Genomic DNA, 16,000 nt, shown 5'->3' on the forward strand with positions numbered 1-16,000 from the left:
GTGTCACCTCAGGGACCTGATATAATAACACCATGATAAACATCTAAAGGAACAGCTTGAGCTGCTTGTTGTTCTGTTAAGTGTTGTTTTGTAGAGCCTGTAGAGGAAAATAAAGGCTGGGGTAAACACCTTTATGCTCTCTGACTTTGTCCCTGCTGAGTTGATAATTGCATCTAAAAGGAAAAGAATTAAATTGTGACATATTTTGTTACTGAGGGGATTCTGATTTCACTTGGGAGGACGCCTTGACATCACTAAAATAAGCTCATGTGACACAGTGGGCTTCCATAGAAATGCCAACTACTGTTGGCTCAAAATGCTGATTTCAGGCTCTCCCACGGTTTCATTTCACTCATTTCATTTCACGTTTTTCTTTTTCTGAGTCTCTGGTGTCGGCCTAAGCCCACTGACCCTGAAGCTGTCCGGAGAGTCCAGGTGCAGTTTCTTCTTTATGTCCTCGGAGGCTCCGGCACACAGCCTGTAGAAGATGTGGTAGTTCCTCTCGTCGTTACTTTGCATGCAAATCCTCGACTTCTCTAGCAAGTAATGGGAGACGAATCCACCCACAACTGCATTCTGGTGACATGAGACAAAAATCTGGTCTTAAAATCCAATTGTTTAATGTCACAGTCCACACACACAAATTATAGACCAACCTAGAAAACAGTGATCATCTTGTTTACCTTCTCATTGAAGTGGATTTCAACAAACTTCCCAAAGCGACTACTGTTATTATTCCGGACTGTCTTTGCGTTTCCAAAGGCCTCAAGAAGGGGATTTGCTGAAATTTAAAATGGGGAAAACAGAATCAGGATCACACTGCCCCCTTACAGGACACACAGTACTGATAATTACCTTGTTATGGTTTTACCTTCGACAATTCTCTCATCAATATCTTGACCGCTTCCATACGTTGTGGTGAGATATCTACAAGATGGGGATGAAATTCAACAATGATGAACACATAAGGTAAATCAGCAGACGATTAAGACACACAATAAAATCCACAGTTTAAAGATTACTACAGTAACTTTCCCTTGCTAAGCAGCTACAGCTGCTCGACCTACAGCTGAGGGAACAGTAACAAAGTACTTGTTGCCTTTTTGACCAGACCTCGCCTTCGACTGTTCCCCTCATTTCTGTACTGTTTGAACTGACCCTCTAAAAACAGAGCGATATAACAGGCAGTTGAAAAAGTAACTCTGAGCTGACAGCAAGGGTGTAGACAGCCATGTTTTTGCTGGTGTAATTTGCAGTTGCATCCAGTTAAATGTTGTATTACCACCTTTGCTGTTAATCTATTTTTCATGAGATCTTTGCAAGACATTATCAGTAGCTCTCGCTGCAGTGCAGTCAAAGCACTGTGGTGAAGTATCTGGGTTTGGAAAGAGAGGGGGAATTTGATTTGCAAAACTTTGTGTCCTGTGAGCACATGGTCGGAAAAGAGGAGACAGAAGGTGAGTGTGAGGGGAGGATGAAGGTGGGCTGTAGGATGATTCACGTGGGCTCATACCTGAGGACAAACTTGGTGTTTTCAGTCTTTCCGGCACCAGATTCACCAGAAACTATGATGGACTGGCTCATCTTGAGAACCTTCATGTCCCTGTAGGCTTTGTCAGCTAAAATAAAACAATCACTTCACTTTCCAGTACAAAGATCAAGGATCAGATTATTCATAATGCAGTGTAGCTGCTAAGCTGTCTTAAAGAATTACAACGTGACAATGTTGAGAAGGCTGCTTCAAAAAGATGGCACTGAAAATCACATTTCATTATGATAATGATAATAATAATATTAATAATAAACTTTATTTGTAGCAACTCTCATACAGGAAATGCAGCTCAAAGTGTAAAGACAGGGACAACATTGTCTTATTTGTGCTACTTCATAATTACTTTAAGGCTCACAAAACAACAACCTCCACCTCTAACCAAATGAACTTCCTCTTTTGGATAATAAAGTTAAATTTGAATTGGGATGCCTGATATAATACACAATGTAAAGTCACATTTCACTTAATAAACAAACAAACAAAAAAAAATTCCCATTCGACTCTAATAAAGATTAACGAGGGTTAACACCAAAGCCTCGTTAGAAAGCAACCATTATAGCATCTCAACAGTTTAAATGTGTTTTTAAATACAACTCTGTACTTTAGTATTGTACGTTAGCCCCTCTTCTAACAGTAATTAGAAGGTGTAAGCTCTCACCTATAGCGTAGACGTGAGGTGGCAGAGTTCCCAGTGACTTCCCGCGGTACGACTTGATGGAGTCAGAGCCGTACAGTTTTGGGATGTCAAAGTAAGGATTCACAGCTATCAAGATATTGGCCACGTATGTCTGCAACAGACAGAAATACAGGTGTGATTAGAGTCACTGCATTTGGAGAAAGCTTATAATAATACATAGACATTATTGAATAATGAGAGGTGAAATCGAGCCCAGTGAGGGCTACTGAGACACACCTTAACTTGTCTCCCTGTCTTGTTTTTCCCATCTACCAGCTGTCCCTCATTTCCTAAGTGAGTGACTGGGATCAGGATTGGGTTTGCCAGTCTGACTTTATGACCCTTTCCTAGCTTCCCTCTTTACCACCTGGTACTTTTCCCCCAGGGAAGCAGGGATAAGGATCCCCTCTCCTTCTGTCCTCTAACCTGTTACTATATCTCCTTGGATAGAGCTGGATAGTAATGAGTTTAACTGTAAAAGCACATATTTAAAGGATTTGTTCTTGTATATTGATTAGTATAGAGGGAAAACATACGTAGATGTGGTCTTTATTGTACCGCACGCGGACATTGTTGAGAAGGGTGGCTTCATTCAAGTACATCAGAGAACCTGAAAACAACAGGAGGAAAAACAAGACAAATAACATGAGATCATTTATTGCAGATCATTTTGTTTTCAAGAAGAAAATAAAAATAAAAAAAAGATTATAAAAACTTGATTAACAGCCAGCTGTGTGTCGACTTACAGTTGTCATCTACATGCTTGTTGACGTCATCTTCTGCGGGGAAGACTTGGCTCATCGGAGCAAGAAAGGTCTGCAACACAAACAGTTCTCCTTACTGTAACGTTCATATGATGTAATTTCCTAGATGGATAGACACGCTACAAGCGACACCGTCTCTACTTCTCCTTGCCAACTTTATGTACCAAATTATTCATTGTTTACTCCTTGTTTGTTGAAAAGCTTATGACAGAAAACTAATGTTTATTAAAAGCAGACAGATTAGACATCATAAAAAGCTAAGCGAGCATGCATAAACATGAATCATTCATCATGCTTAAAGATTGCAGTAATGATGTTTGGTGCGACATGTTCCCAGGCTAAATTAGTTACTGATATTCTCACTCTATTGTTTAAGAGTCTGAGTTAATGGAAATAAACTCAATGGAACAAGCCGGCTGTGAGAGAAACAAGGGGGAGACATGGCAGGGCGATGAATAATTTGGTGGGAGAGAAACTGGATCTGAGCACCTGAGTGAGTAAGTGAGTGTATGTGGTGCATGTGTGTGGTGGAGAAGAGACAATGGTGGTGCTCTGTGCTGATCTTGAGGGAACCAATCAATACAATGACTGTATGTGGTTCTGGTTCTTCCTTATTGTATATATGAGCATGAAATACACTGTTTTGCTCTCTGCATATGTCCACTACACTTCATATGTCCATTCCACTGCTTGTGTGTGTGTGAGTGTGACCCAGTCTGTGCTCTGATGCATGATTTATTACCACAAACAGGCTGCAAGCATAAACAGAATCTGCTTTGTGCCACTGCTACAGTACCTTGGCCCAATCTGGACATGTCCATCCACAATAATAACCAATAAAAAAGACAAAGGAGAAGAGGCAGCCAGGCTGAGGGTCGTATACTGAGCTCAGACGCTAATGAGCTCGACGCAGCAGTAAAAAAAACTCAATGGGCCTTTCATTCCCTCGTTGAATGGGACAGAGTTTATGCCTTGCAAAAAGCAATCATGAGCATCCAAAGTTCAGAGCTATTCCAAATGAGATTCACTTCAATCTCATTCAGATTTTCTCCAGCTCAGTGTAGAAGGACCTATATTTATCTTCACGAGTCATTTAGTGCGGTGCAGAGTCTTGATAATATACAGTTATCTGTCAGCTGGGTTACAAAACTGGCTTTAGCACAGTACAGATTTTAAAAACGTATTTAATAGTACATAAACATCGTTCCTGCAGACAAGATGCAAAATAATTCTCAAAAAAGGCGAGACTGTATTGCAGTGCAAACGTATGGTTTCCAGACAACATTCTGAGCATGACCCATTTTTACCAGAGACACATAAAGTTCTTCTGAATAAAACATCAAGAGAAAGCTAACGCTATCACACTCAGTGATAGACTGTTCTTATAGTGGCCGTTTTAACTGGTGTGTATAATAAAATGAATAATGGCTGAATTCCATTTAGCTGCTTCAGCTTCAGGGTCCTGTTAGTGTGCATTCTGGCTTACTGCGACACCGCCATGACTTAGGCCTTTACCACACGTATTCAGATATTTTGCAAAAGGAGTCTGGGCCTCTCGTTCACATGTAATCAGTGTTTTAGGTCATTAAAACTGAGATTTTTTTTAAAACGTCTGTTTATGTGCAGATTTTTAAAACTCTGGTTTCTGTATAAAACTAAGCCTTGAGAAAACCTCACCTCAAGTCGTGCGCGCCCTTTGCTGCTTTGTGTAATGACCATGTGTCCGCAGCAGCAACAATGGCGGACTAATGGTGGACTGGTTAGCTCTGCTCGGGCGTGCGTAAGAAAGATGTTAAATAACTACAAATAAATAAAAAATTGACAACTACTGTTTGTGTTTTTAAGTCACTCACTCAATAATCTCACCGCACATGCACAGAATGTTCTTCTCTGGTATTTGTTACTATAACAACTGTCTAAGACGCAGGTGCTTTGGAAAGAATCAGGTGAGTCTTGAGAACAGACAAAAAGTCTGATCAATAAATTGTGATGCTGAGCAAGAGCAGTGTGCAGGATCTTCTTTTAACAAGACTGAAGGGATGCTATAGCAGGCCGAAATGTCTGCGGGGAGAAAGGTCTGTGCATTAGCTGTGGTGAGAACACCTCAAATGAAACGCATGCAGGAGAGCACGTCCGTTGTAAACATCAGAGGCCTGCTTGCTGGGGACACGTGACGGCTCAGGTGTAACAGGTGGCCTTTACCTCCTAATGAGCAGCTCTCCCTCTAGGCAACACTATCGGCGCACCTGCTGCTGCTGCTCTCTTTATTTATTAATGCCCCTGTACATGTGGTCTCTCGTGTTTCTCACATTTTACACATTGTTGTGTTAACGCCTTTCTGCCTGAAAATGCACTTTAGACAGATTGCTACAAATGTAAAGAAAGTTTTTCACATTTCTTCTTGTGCATGAACTTGTGAATGCCTGCTGTTGTATGTTGTGAGCACGCTTCTGGGATTAAGCCAAACAACGCTCAATTTATGTGACCCACTCAATGAATGTGCAATTCTCACACCAGCTTGCAGAGCCACATAAAAGGAAAACAAGCGCCAGACCCTCACTCATTTCCCAGTAGACCTTACTTGAATTTTCCTTAAATGGAAATTGTAAATGGGGTGTGTGCTTGTGCCTGTGTGTGCTGGTGGGTGATGACCCACCTTTCCCCTCTGGTTCAGCGGTTCTATGGTGAGGGTGTCGGCTCCTATGTCAACGATCATGCCCAGCTGGAACCCATCGGTGGGGTGGGGCGCCCACACTGGCTTCCCATCCTCCATGGCTCACCTCCAGTCAGCAATTCCACACAACTGGGAGAGGGGGAAGAGACAGAAAAGGGAGGAGAGTGAAGAAAGGAACGCACATATGTGGCTTTACATAAACAGGCAAAGTACAGCACGCAGTTTTGCATTTTCACTGGTCCCACTGCCTCCTCCCCAAAGCTTGTGTAGCCACACAACAGGTGCTTTACCCTTCTTCTCTCTGCTGACAAACACAACTTGATATCAGCACTGGCAACCTAACAACTGAAAAAACATTAATCCCCTGTGAGGGTAATTTCTCACTGTCTCAGACCTTATCCTCACATGCATGGCAGCTTTTCCTGCATCCCTACATATAGTCAGTCTTAACTGAACCCAACAAGTCATGAAAACGACTTGCAGTCCGCCAAAAAACCTTAAACCGTTATATTTTTAGCTTCAAACTGATCTGGCATTCCTCTGTCATGTGCATGCTGTGATTCACACCTGACCCCCTGCTGATGTCTGCTTCGCTTTCCATCAGTCTGTTATTCCCCTTTCTGATCTTGAAAGAGAGGATTTTCCACTGGAACGCTACTGGAGTTGTCTCCTGAGGGATTCCTGGCCTCTCTGGTGAGGACAACACTATCCCCAAGTGACCTGACACACACTGCCCAGCCAAACAATCCAGTTTGGACAATCTCAGATCTGTCGGTGTGTGAACAGCTGGCTCGTTTAAGCGCTGCTGTTTCACATGTTTATACATTCAGCTGTACATCAAAATTGGAAGATTTTATGCTCTAATTGACGGCAGCAGTTGGATCATTTCTGCCTGAATCTTCTGTTGACGGTCTCAGAGCATCTTCAGTCAAATGTGAATGCTGTGTTTTCACGTGCGCGTCATGAACGGTACTTGACAGTTAATCCTGCAACCGCACTCAGTTCTTCGAAGGAAAGTGCTGACGGTATGCTTGAGGATCCTATTAGCTTCAGGGATTGAGGTTATATGTCAGAGAGGACAGGTGCTGGAAACTGCTGATGCAGCGTTCAACAAGGACTCCGAGTTCAACAGGTACATCAACTCAGCATAATGGGGGACCCAGAGGGAGACAGCAGAGATCGCAGCCTGTAGTGGCCATCTCCATTGCTTCTCTGTCTTTCTTTTGGACCCAGATGAGGCGAGACAACTTGATCTTGCATTATTTGACCTTTTCTGTTGATGTTATTTGTGATATTGTTTGTGATATTACTTCTACAGCTCAGTTTACAAAAAACTCAAAGCTGTTTTTTGAATATTTGATGCCTTTGTGTAACATAAAAACAGCCTTATGTATGTATGTGTGTTAGTGGGTAGAGGGCAGATTTTACTGCTTTGTTACGCAACATCTGGCTCGTCTAAAGCCACTACAGCCATTTCCAGCCACTCCCTCACGGTCAGGACTTTGTAACACAAGGCACAGATGAACCTTGTGTTGCAGATGTGCTAAAATGGAGATAAAAGTACAGCTGTTTGAAAGCTTTTGTTCCAGCAAAACAATGAGAGTGTACTTTCTAAGATTAAGATCAGATTATTTATTTCAGGACAGGAGAATACAGGTATGTTTTAACAAATTTGAACAAAAACAGGATTATTTGGGGGAGCACCCATGTACCTGTGCTCATGAAATATTAGAAAAACGTATTAAACATTTATTCAAACATAAACATAAACACATTAACAAATGAAAACCAGGCTTGCATTTAAGTAAAATGTAGATCAGGCGTGAAGTGAATGATGATTAGACAAGCTGACACGCTGTTATCTCAGTTTACTGCTATATGGCCCAGCTATTATTTCAACAATAACGCTTGCGTAGAACAGGTGACTTTGACCCCCCAAGAGGATGATTTCACACATCAAAGGACACAACCTCAAGGCCTAAACTAGCACAAAGAGCCCACAATTCACTTAATTCAATAAGATACTGAAGCAGAAGCTTCTTGAACCTTGGTTTTCTTCAGACTGATAGGATGCAAAGCACATTCTACACATTCTGCAGCTATTCACTGCGGCCGTAACAAGGCATGGAGGCCATTATGCAAATGTGCAGAGGTGATTATGAAACTGACACAACATACTCCACCATTCAAATCTCGTTCAAACACAATCGGGAGTTTAAGAAATGCACCATAGGGAGAGAGGATGAGATTACTTTCATAGTGTGTTATCTTCAGCCTTAAAGAGCGAGATCAAGGCTGGGGGGGATCCTCAAGACTGTCTTTGTGAGATAACTGATAACCACAAAGCTTTCCCACAGTTCCTTACTTCAGTCCAAGTTTAATTACAGTACGTCCACACAGGAAATGTGCTCAACATGACCACCAAACGCCTAAAAGGCTGCACACATCTTGCTATAATAGAAAAATTGTAGTTATCTGTTTTCATAATATACATCACTGCACAATGTTCCAAGAGCTTTGGGACTCTCGTGCTACTTTCAAAGCAAACCTCCAAACAATCTGGTATATCACTTAAGGAGACGGCCTTCAGCCTGAACATCTACACCACAAAGCAAAGGCCTCACTGGATCCTCTCAACAAAAAACAAACCCAGTCCCTCAGAAGCAACTTTGACTCTGCAGCCCTCAATCCTCTTAGTGTTTGACCCTAATCCAAGCAGAGAGGTGAGACGCTTCAAGTGAGATTCAAGTTCAACACATAAAAGTCAGCGATCAGTCGGGAGACAGTGCAAATCACATGTCCCACGAAGCACAGAGACACATACAGCACAGAGAGAAGGAAACATTAACATACACACACATGAAGGGACGCTGGCTCCGAGTTAAAGCAGGACACACACACCTCGTTTCCTGCCTCTTGTTTCCTGTTCTCTACCAGGCAAAAGGGGACATGGAAAACACACTGGATGTCGACAACAGGCCGGCGAGAGGAAGAGGGTACAGACAAGTCACACATCTCTAAAAACAAGCTGGATTTGGGGCTTCAGAGGCTGAGGTGGCTGAGGGGTGGCAACATGTTGGAAATGTTAGAATTAAGCACACAGAGGAGATTAGACAGTCACATAAAAAATAAATAAGCCTTATGTAACCACGATGATCAGTTATCAAATACCAGGGAGTCTATGAATGTAGCAAAATAGTTACTTGCTGTGATGTCATGCAGGTGAGCAGAGGTGGAATATATCTGTCATTTTTTTTGAGTCAGTTCAAGACAACCTCATAGTTAAATGACTTTGTGTGCAAGAGACTAACAGCACTAAGCCCCTTATGAATAAACTATTATCTCTATAATAGAAGCACACCAGCACTATACTAACGCGGGCAAGGCTTGGTACAAATTATATAAAACTGTAAGTAGTTAGCACACACAGAGGACGACAGCAACGTTAAGTACAAAGTAGCTCGAGCTGTTTCTGACCCGGGCTACGCGCTAAAAAGTGTTAAAGTTAGTCAAAAGAGCGGACACTTACGACTCGTATCCTTCACACAGTCAAATGAACGTTCAGGGGGAGTCTGGGGTCCCTCATGCGGATGTGCAGTCGGAGCAGCAGTGCAGCCGGTCGGCCTCTCGTCCTGGGGCAGGAGAAGGCGGACGGAGCAGCAGCCTCTCTGGATGACAGGCTGCGCTCGCGCTCCGGTGATCACAGCTGACGTCACCGACTGTACACGAGTGGAGGTGCGTTGAGGTGCTGCTCGTAAGGCTCTGTGTCAGGTAGTTTTTTTTTTAAACTGGCCTAGTCTAAAAATGAAAGACAACTCCGTCGTGTAGCTGAGGAAAACATAAGGACAGGGAAAGGTCTTTTAAAAAATGTGTTTGCTATCACAGAAATGTTTACAAATTTGACTTTTTTCTGCCTCACAGCAACAGTGAGCTCAGCAAAGTTTTTATAAGTATGACTTTGTTATAAAATACAGTTGATATATAACTGAACTAATAATTTCACTCCTCAGTCATTGAATATGCAGTATTTTTGTTTCATCATAAAGCTGGAGTTAACTAACTAACTAACTCACTGAAACGACAGCAAATGTTGCCTTGAGAGTCATGAATATTTGAGAGGCAGGTAACCTAAAACTTTTTTTTTGGGGGGGGGGGGGATTTTTGAAGGAGACACCCAATCCACCATTGAAAGCCACCATTAGGTTTGTAAATCTAATTAGGATATCTGATACTCCTGGTTGGACCATATCTCATTACTGACTCTAGATGACAGCATGTAAACATTAACATGACATTTTTTGTTCACAAGTTGAAAGTCATCCTAAATCCTAAATAATGTACAACAAAGATAAGCAACACTTGACCACATCGCATGGTGGCATATTTTATTTCAGGATCCCACAGTGCTGCCTGGTCTCCAAACAGCAAGTATGAATGAAAATGATTCACCATCCAGCATTTTGTGTCTTTATTCCCTTTTTTTTTTTTGAATAAAGACAAGCATGATCAGGAATTAAGTCTATTTAAAGGCATGTATTATGTTGGTCACAGCAATTCTGACAGATGTACTGCAAAAAAAAAAAAGGATGAGCAATTGTATTTTTAAGATCCAGACCAGCAGTTTTATGTGGAGGGCCTCTGCAGTACACTTGCATGGACAATGGCCCCCTCTAGTGGCAACAAAGGGGACATAAACGTGTATATCTGAGGCCAAGTCCCAAACCAATTAACTAGCTTATGGCAGAGAAGAGTCAAAGACAAGAGAGGTGATGCACTTGAGAATTGATGATCACAAGAAACCAGTACACCCTGGGAACTGATAGCAACAGAAAGCGTGTAAAATCTTAAACTTGGATGGACTCTTTGACACAGACTTATGTAGAAATAAAAATGAAAATGATAAGACTTAACTCCTGTAGCATATTCTAAAAAAATACAGAAACTGTTTGAGATGTACATTTCAGCTTCAGGGTAGTACCTCCATGGTCCCCAGAAACGCACACATCAGACTGCAACTCATTATCATTATTATTATTATTCTCATGTTAAAATGGCCTCCCTGCATAAAGCCTCAGAGAACAACTTCTCACATTCCACTGTTAAGCTCTGTGAAGTAAAAATCTGTGCTCTCCTTCATATATTTAGGTTTATGGTATCATTCATCTTGTGCACTATTTGCATGCATCCATTCAGACTTTATACATATTTTACTTAACATGAATCATATATCGTGAATATGAACGCTGATAGTTATTATAAATGTTTCCATGAGATTATTTCAAAGGTTTTTGCAGATGAACTTGCTTTTCCATATATCAGAGAGAGTTTGCAGTTGAGTCGGTGCATTCATCGGCCCTCTCCGCTGTCAATCACTCCACTGCTTTCCCAGCCAATTATCTGTCGGGCCCCAGCTGCTTTGGACTTTATCTGTGAACTGTTTATGAAAGGCCTATCACACACATTCTGTGGTGCCTGCGGAGGAACATGAAATGCTTGTGTAGGACCACCAGTGTTCAAAGCTCCTGCAAGTCTTTGCAAGCTGGCAATACTTCTCTACTTCGGTCTGGAAATACCTCCACAGGTAGGCCATCCAGATTTTGAATGCACTACACAGTTAAACCAGTAGTATGTCTTTACTCAGGGGTCACATTTAATCCTAATATGGATGTTGCAAAGTTTATAACAAAAAAAGATGAATGCGTCGTTGTTTTAAGAAAATGTGATTCTGATTCTGTTGCTTCCATCTTTCCATTTATCAAGCATTAATGCACCTAAAAGATATTTACAGATTACTTTAAAACCATTTTTCTTAAACTTGTGTCTACGGCTTAAAACATGTGTGAGGCATCAAATATTCAAAAAAACAGCTTTGAGTTTTTTGTATGTGTGGGATTTTGCAACAACCAAAAATGTATGAACAGAAATACATCATGCCTATTACGGAGCTCTTTTTGAGTATATACATGAGAAACAAACACCGCATGTATTCTTATCAAAATGGGATGTTCATTTATCGCAGCAGGGCGTGCTCTCTCAAGAATACAGAAGCCTACAAACTGGGTGTAATGAACAATAACAATTGTGGAATTATACTGTTTTGCTGCTGAAACAAACCTTTACTTCTGTTTCCTCTATTTTCACTCTTTATTTTTCTTTATTGTCTCTCATTTCTCCAGTGTAGCCCACCACCCAGCCCATGTAAAGGATGAAAGGAGAGAAGTTGTTCATGTCCATGATACTAATGTCAGTGCTGAGTTTACTGACACTGCAGACATCGTATGGAGAGCACTTGGCAGAGGAGTCCTGCACTGTTCAGATCCTGGTCCCTGGACTCAAAGGCATGCATTCTTTCTTCTGCACTCCATAAAAAGAAAGCAAAAAACAGACTGTCTTTGCATTTTTGTCTTATTTCTCTGTCTCTGTCTTTTTCTGCAAAAGGAGAACCAGGAGAGAAAGGACAAAAAGGAGCGCCGGGGAGACCTGGAAGAGTTGGCCCTCCTGGAGAGATTGGTATCTTTTTTGCACTTGTGACAAACTGAGATGATTGCAGAATATTTTTATATCTTGCTGACGGGGAAAGCTTATGCATTTTACTCATTTTTTTCTACACTACCACTAAGACGAAAAAAAAAAAAGAAAGAAGAGCTGGGGTAAAGATCACATTGCTTGGACTGATAATGTGCTGTTACGTCACTGCCAGGCCATCCAGAGATGGCCTCGTGTTTACATTTGGATGAGAGGTTGGAGGAAAAATGATTTGCAGAATCAACGGCTGTGGACAAGTGTTTACTGAAGACCTTAATGAGGAGTGGAGGGTGTTCACGTACTTTTTAAAGGAGATTAAACAGACTCAGCATGTTAATTAATGTACCTTAATGGAAACAGTTGGACCATTTAAATTTCATTAACTTTAATTTGCGGTCTTTTAAAGTGCAGATATTTTAATCTAACGAGAGAGACAATAGCTTTTTAAATAGATTGCATAGTGACAAAATCTTTTCCTTTTCAGGTAAACCTGGGCTTAAAGGTCAGAAAGGCATAGCGGGACGTTATGGAAAAGTGGGCCCAAGCGGAATGAAAGGTGATCAAAAAAACGCAGAAATGTACTTCACATGTAGCTGTTTAGGAATTAATTCAGATTTAATGTCTTATGAATAATTGCATTTCGCATCTCAGGGGTGAAGGGAGACATGGGGGACCCAGGTCCAAGGGGTCCTAATGGAGATCCAGGTGAGATATTAAACCGTGTTATTCAGTTTGTCAAACAGATTACTGCAGGATTAGACAGACACATTTGGAGAAATCTGAGAACTAATTAAGACAGCTATGTGGTAATCCCCCACATTCTTGCCTTATCAGGTGTTCCATGTGAGTGCACACCAATGAGAAAGATGATTGGAGAAATGGACATTCTTGTGGCCCAGCTCTCCTCTGAGCTGAAATTCATTAAAAATGGTATGATCTTAGCGTTTTTCATTCACTCCACCTGCCTGTTTTTGAAAACACTGACATTTAATTTGCATCATTATCAGCTCTTGCATCCCATGCTACTGCCTCCACTTGTTATCCTCATAGAACTGCAAATGCTGGGCACGTCAATGTGAAATTTATAGAAATACAAGTGCTCATTTTTCAGCACTGCCCTCCCCCGCAGCTGTTGCTGGCATAAAAGAGACAGACAGTAAGGTCTATCTGTTGGTGAAGGAGGAGAAGCGCTACTCCGACGCGGAGGTGTACTGTCAGACGAGGGGAGGGCACCTGGCCATGCCCAAGGATGAGGGAGCCAACACGGCCATCGCGGGGTACATAACCGAAGCAGGCCTGAGCAGAGTCTACATCGGCGTGAACGACCTGCACCGCGAGGGCGTTTTCACCTACGTGGATCTCTCTCCCATGACCACTTTCAGCAAGTGGAGAAAAGGAGAGCCCAACAACGCCTACGATGATGAGGACTGTGCTGAGATGGTGGCCTCCGGGGAGTGGACGGATGTGGCGTGCCACCCTACCATGTACTTTGTTTGTGAATTTGACAAAGACGGTGTCTGAGTTCAGTCTATACTACAGAGACTGCTTAAAGAATGTAGGAATATAATGGAAGAAAAGTTAGATGTGTTGCTTGTGCTATATCTTCCATCTGTAAATAAGCAAGTTGAGAAAACTAGTATACTTTCTACTTTCTTTTCCAAAAGCTCACACGATATTTATTTTCTTAACTCACAAAACATCCAGAGTTTCCTCTCTTTTGTGAGATTCCTACTTATTTTAAGCGCATCCTTAATCTCATACTCTGTGATTCATTAGCGTTTCAAACAGCATGCCCGGCAATGTATTGAGTTTTTATGTTATGAAATCTATCCACTGAGCAGTATTTGCAACGGTGCCATCAACAAACTAGACAAATAAGCACATGCAGAGGGCTGTAGTTTGTGCATAAAATACAGAATTAAAGCACATTTTTGGTTCCAGTTGGGTGCTTTTAATCAGAGGAATGGAATACAGTATTCACATTCATTTTTAAGTTATGCAGCGGTTGTAAAATAAATTTTCACTGATAATTTAAAAAAAGAGAGACAGTCTGTGCATTGTTTTCATTGCTTCGTTATTTTCTGCTCCTGAGGTGATGTAGTGCAGCTGCTGAACCAAATCCAGCAGTGTAAGACAGCCTCCACCCAGTGGATGAAAGATGTACTGCGCTAAGATAATTCTTTAAACTGGGATGTGAAGTTTGCTCCATTGGCCTTTTTTTCTACTGGAGACATTCTGACTTGCCATTGAGGGAAAAGAACAGTTAATAACATTAACAATGGCTTGGCTCTCTTCAAGTGTATTCACGCCATGACAGTGAGCCAATACAAACAAACACCAGGACCCTGAAATCAAAGCAGCAAACAATTCAGGCATCACTAATTTTGTTATTTACAGCTTTGCTTTTCCCACTGTAAAATATATTCAATGAAAACAGCCCGTGCTCCTGATTAAAAGGTGTCCACACAGTCTGTAGCTAATGAAAACAAAATCCATGGTATAAAGGTGAACACTGAACTCAGACCTCTGTTGGTTATTCAGTTTTCAAAGCTGTTACTATGTGGTACTGGATGTACTGTCATTTCTGCAAGAAGAAAGAAAAAAAAATCAGCTTTTCAAGTGCTTTATGACAACGGAACTACATTCATCACACCTGTTAGACCTCAATGATGCACACAGTGCGAGTAACAGTGAATGTAAACGTAACTTTATTTACAATAAAACTCAGCAGGGAACGCTTAACCAGCAGAGCACAGTGATTACATAATGTGACATAATGTGTTACAGTTACACTGGAAAAACATCCCAAAGGAAAAAAAAAAACAAACAAAAAAAAAACAACAACACAGATTTTAGAGGTGCACAGCAGATCTATCTGAGGTTTGTTAGGGGTTATTTATATGGAATTAATTGTTGGGGATTATCTATATAATTATTATTGCTGTGGGGAAAACATTTAAATCTCTCTTAAGCAGTGAATTAAACCTGATGATATGGACTTAACACACTGGCATATAGTGTTCAGCTAAATTAACACTGACAGTTGGCTGTGGCATGATTATTATTTAAAAAATAATGTATAGTCTAAACACAAGGGAGTTTAAAATAATTACACTTGGTAACAATATGACAGCAAAAGGTTAGCTGAATGACAAAAACAAGACATTACGTACATTAGGTGAATACGACATTTTCATCTTTGTAAATCCTCTGCGGTTTAGTTGTGTGATTAATAGAAGTTGTCTTACAGCCCTGGCTGCTATTGTTCTTTAGGATGGGCATCCCAGCTGAGATGATATCCTATCGAGTCCCTCTAAGAAGAGGAATTTGAATATGCATGATGCAGTTCTCCTAATAAAGCACAGCACCAGTCCCTTAAGAAATGAATAATTAATGTTGAGATGAATTATGCATTTAATTGACCAGGACTTGTCTGGCATAAACCAATTAGGTGCCATTGTTGGTGCAATCTCTGGTTACCTTTGTGGTAAACAATTTGGACAGCTCTGTCTACCAGTAGACAGGCAGATGTTCAGTGGTGAAAAAATGGCCTGCAAATGAGAGATATGGCTGCAGAGCATGGAAATGAGAAATGTGTCTGATGTTACTTTTCCACCATGGAAATATCACTTTCCTGCTGTGGAAGTGATGCAGGAATGGTGTCAACAAGTCGCCTGCTAGCGTTTGGTGAATGTGCAAAGAAAAGTGGAGTGGTACAGGAGTGAAAGCTATGCATATACAATAAATCTGTACAAATGAACAAATAAATGAATGCACTTCTTCATCTCTTGCCACAAGGTTTTCAAAAC

At 41.2% G+C, this 16,000-nt stretch overlaps 2 protein-coding genes across 2 annotated transcripts in view; one reads left to right on the forward strand and one right to left on the reverse strand.

Moving 5' to 3' along the window:
* Positions 1 to 9,290, reverse strand: part of myo6b (myosin VIb) — a 38,864-nt gene extending 29,574 nt beyond the window's left edge. The window contains exons 1-9 of the mRNA XM_041953397.1: positions 9,196 to 9,290; positions 5,649 to 5,795; positions 2,975 to 3,044; positions 2,765 to 2,838; positions 2,211 to 2,340; positions 1,514 to 1,619; positions 872 to 927; positions 684 to 781; positions 412 to 576 (exon numbers count right to left, since the gene is read on the reverse strand). Coding sequence (XP_041809331.1) covers positions 412 to 576; positions 684 to 781; positions 872 to 927; positions 1,514 to 1,619; positions 2,211 to 2,340; positions 2,765 to 2,838; positions 2,975 to 3,044; positions 5,649 to 5,765 — 816 coding nt within the window. The 5' untranslated portion in view covers positions 5,766 to 5,795; positions 9,196 to 9,290. The remainder of the gene's footprint in view (positions 1 to 411; positions 577 to 683; positions 782 to 871; positions 928 to 1,513; positions 1,620 to 2,210; positions 2,341 to 2,764; positions 2,839 to 2,974; positions 3,045 to 5,648; positions 5,796 to 9,195) is intronic.
* A 2,581-nt stretch (positions 9,291 to 11,871) lies between these two features.
* colec11 (collectin sub-family member 11) lies at positions 11,872 to 13,712 on the forward strand. Its single transcript, XM_041954406.1, has 6 exons — positions 11,872 to 12,004; positions 12,105 to 12,176; positions 12,676 to 12,747; positions 12,843 to 12,896; positions 13,026 to 13,121; positions 13,321 to 13,712. The coding sequence occupies exons 1-6, from the start codon at positions 11,872 to 11,874 to the stop codon at positions 13,710 to 13,712; spliced, it is 819 nt and encodes a 272-aa protein (XP_041810340.1).
* Positions 13,713 to 16,000: the final 2,288 nt, after the last annotated feature.

This window comes from Chelmon rostratus, chromosome 15, assembly GCF_017976325.1.
Source record: "Chelmon rostratus isolate fCheRos1 chromosome 15, fCheRos1.pri, whole genome shotgun sequence".
Taxonomy (NCBI): domain Eukaryota; kingdom Metazoa; phylum Chordata; class Actinopteri; order Chaetodontiformes; family Chaetodontidae; genus Chelmon; species Chelmon rostratus.

Bases quoted from the DNA above. Each gene is read 5' to 3' on its own strand.
- colec11 (XM_041954406.1), top strand. From the start codon at position 11,872: ATGAAAGGAGAGAAGTTGTTCATGTCCATGATACTAATGTCAGTGCTG. The intron at 12,005-12,104 runs GCATGCATTCTT...TTTCTGCAAAAG, and splicing joins CCTGGTCCCTGGACTCAAAG to GAGAACCAGGAGAGAAAGGA. The intron at 12,748-12,842 runs GTGATCAAAAAA...TTCGCATCTCAG, and splicing joins GGGCCCAAGCGGAATGAAAG to GGGTGAAGGGAGACATGGGG.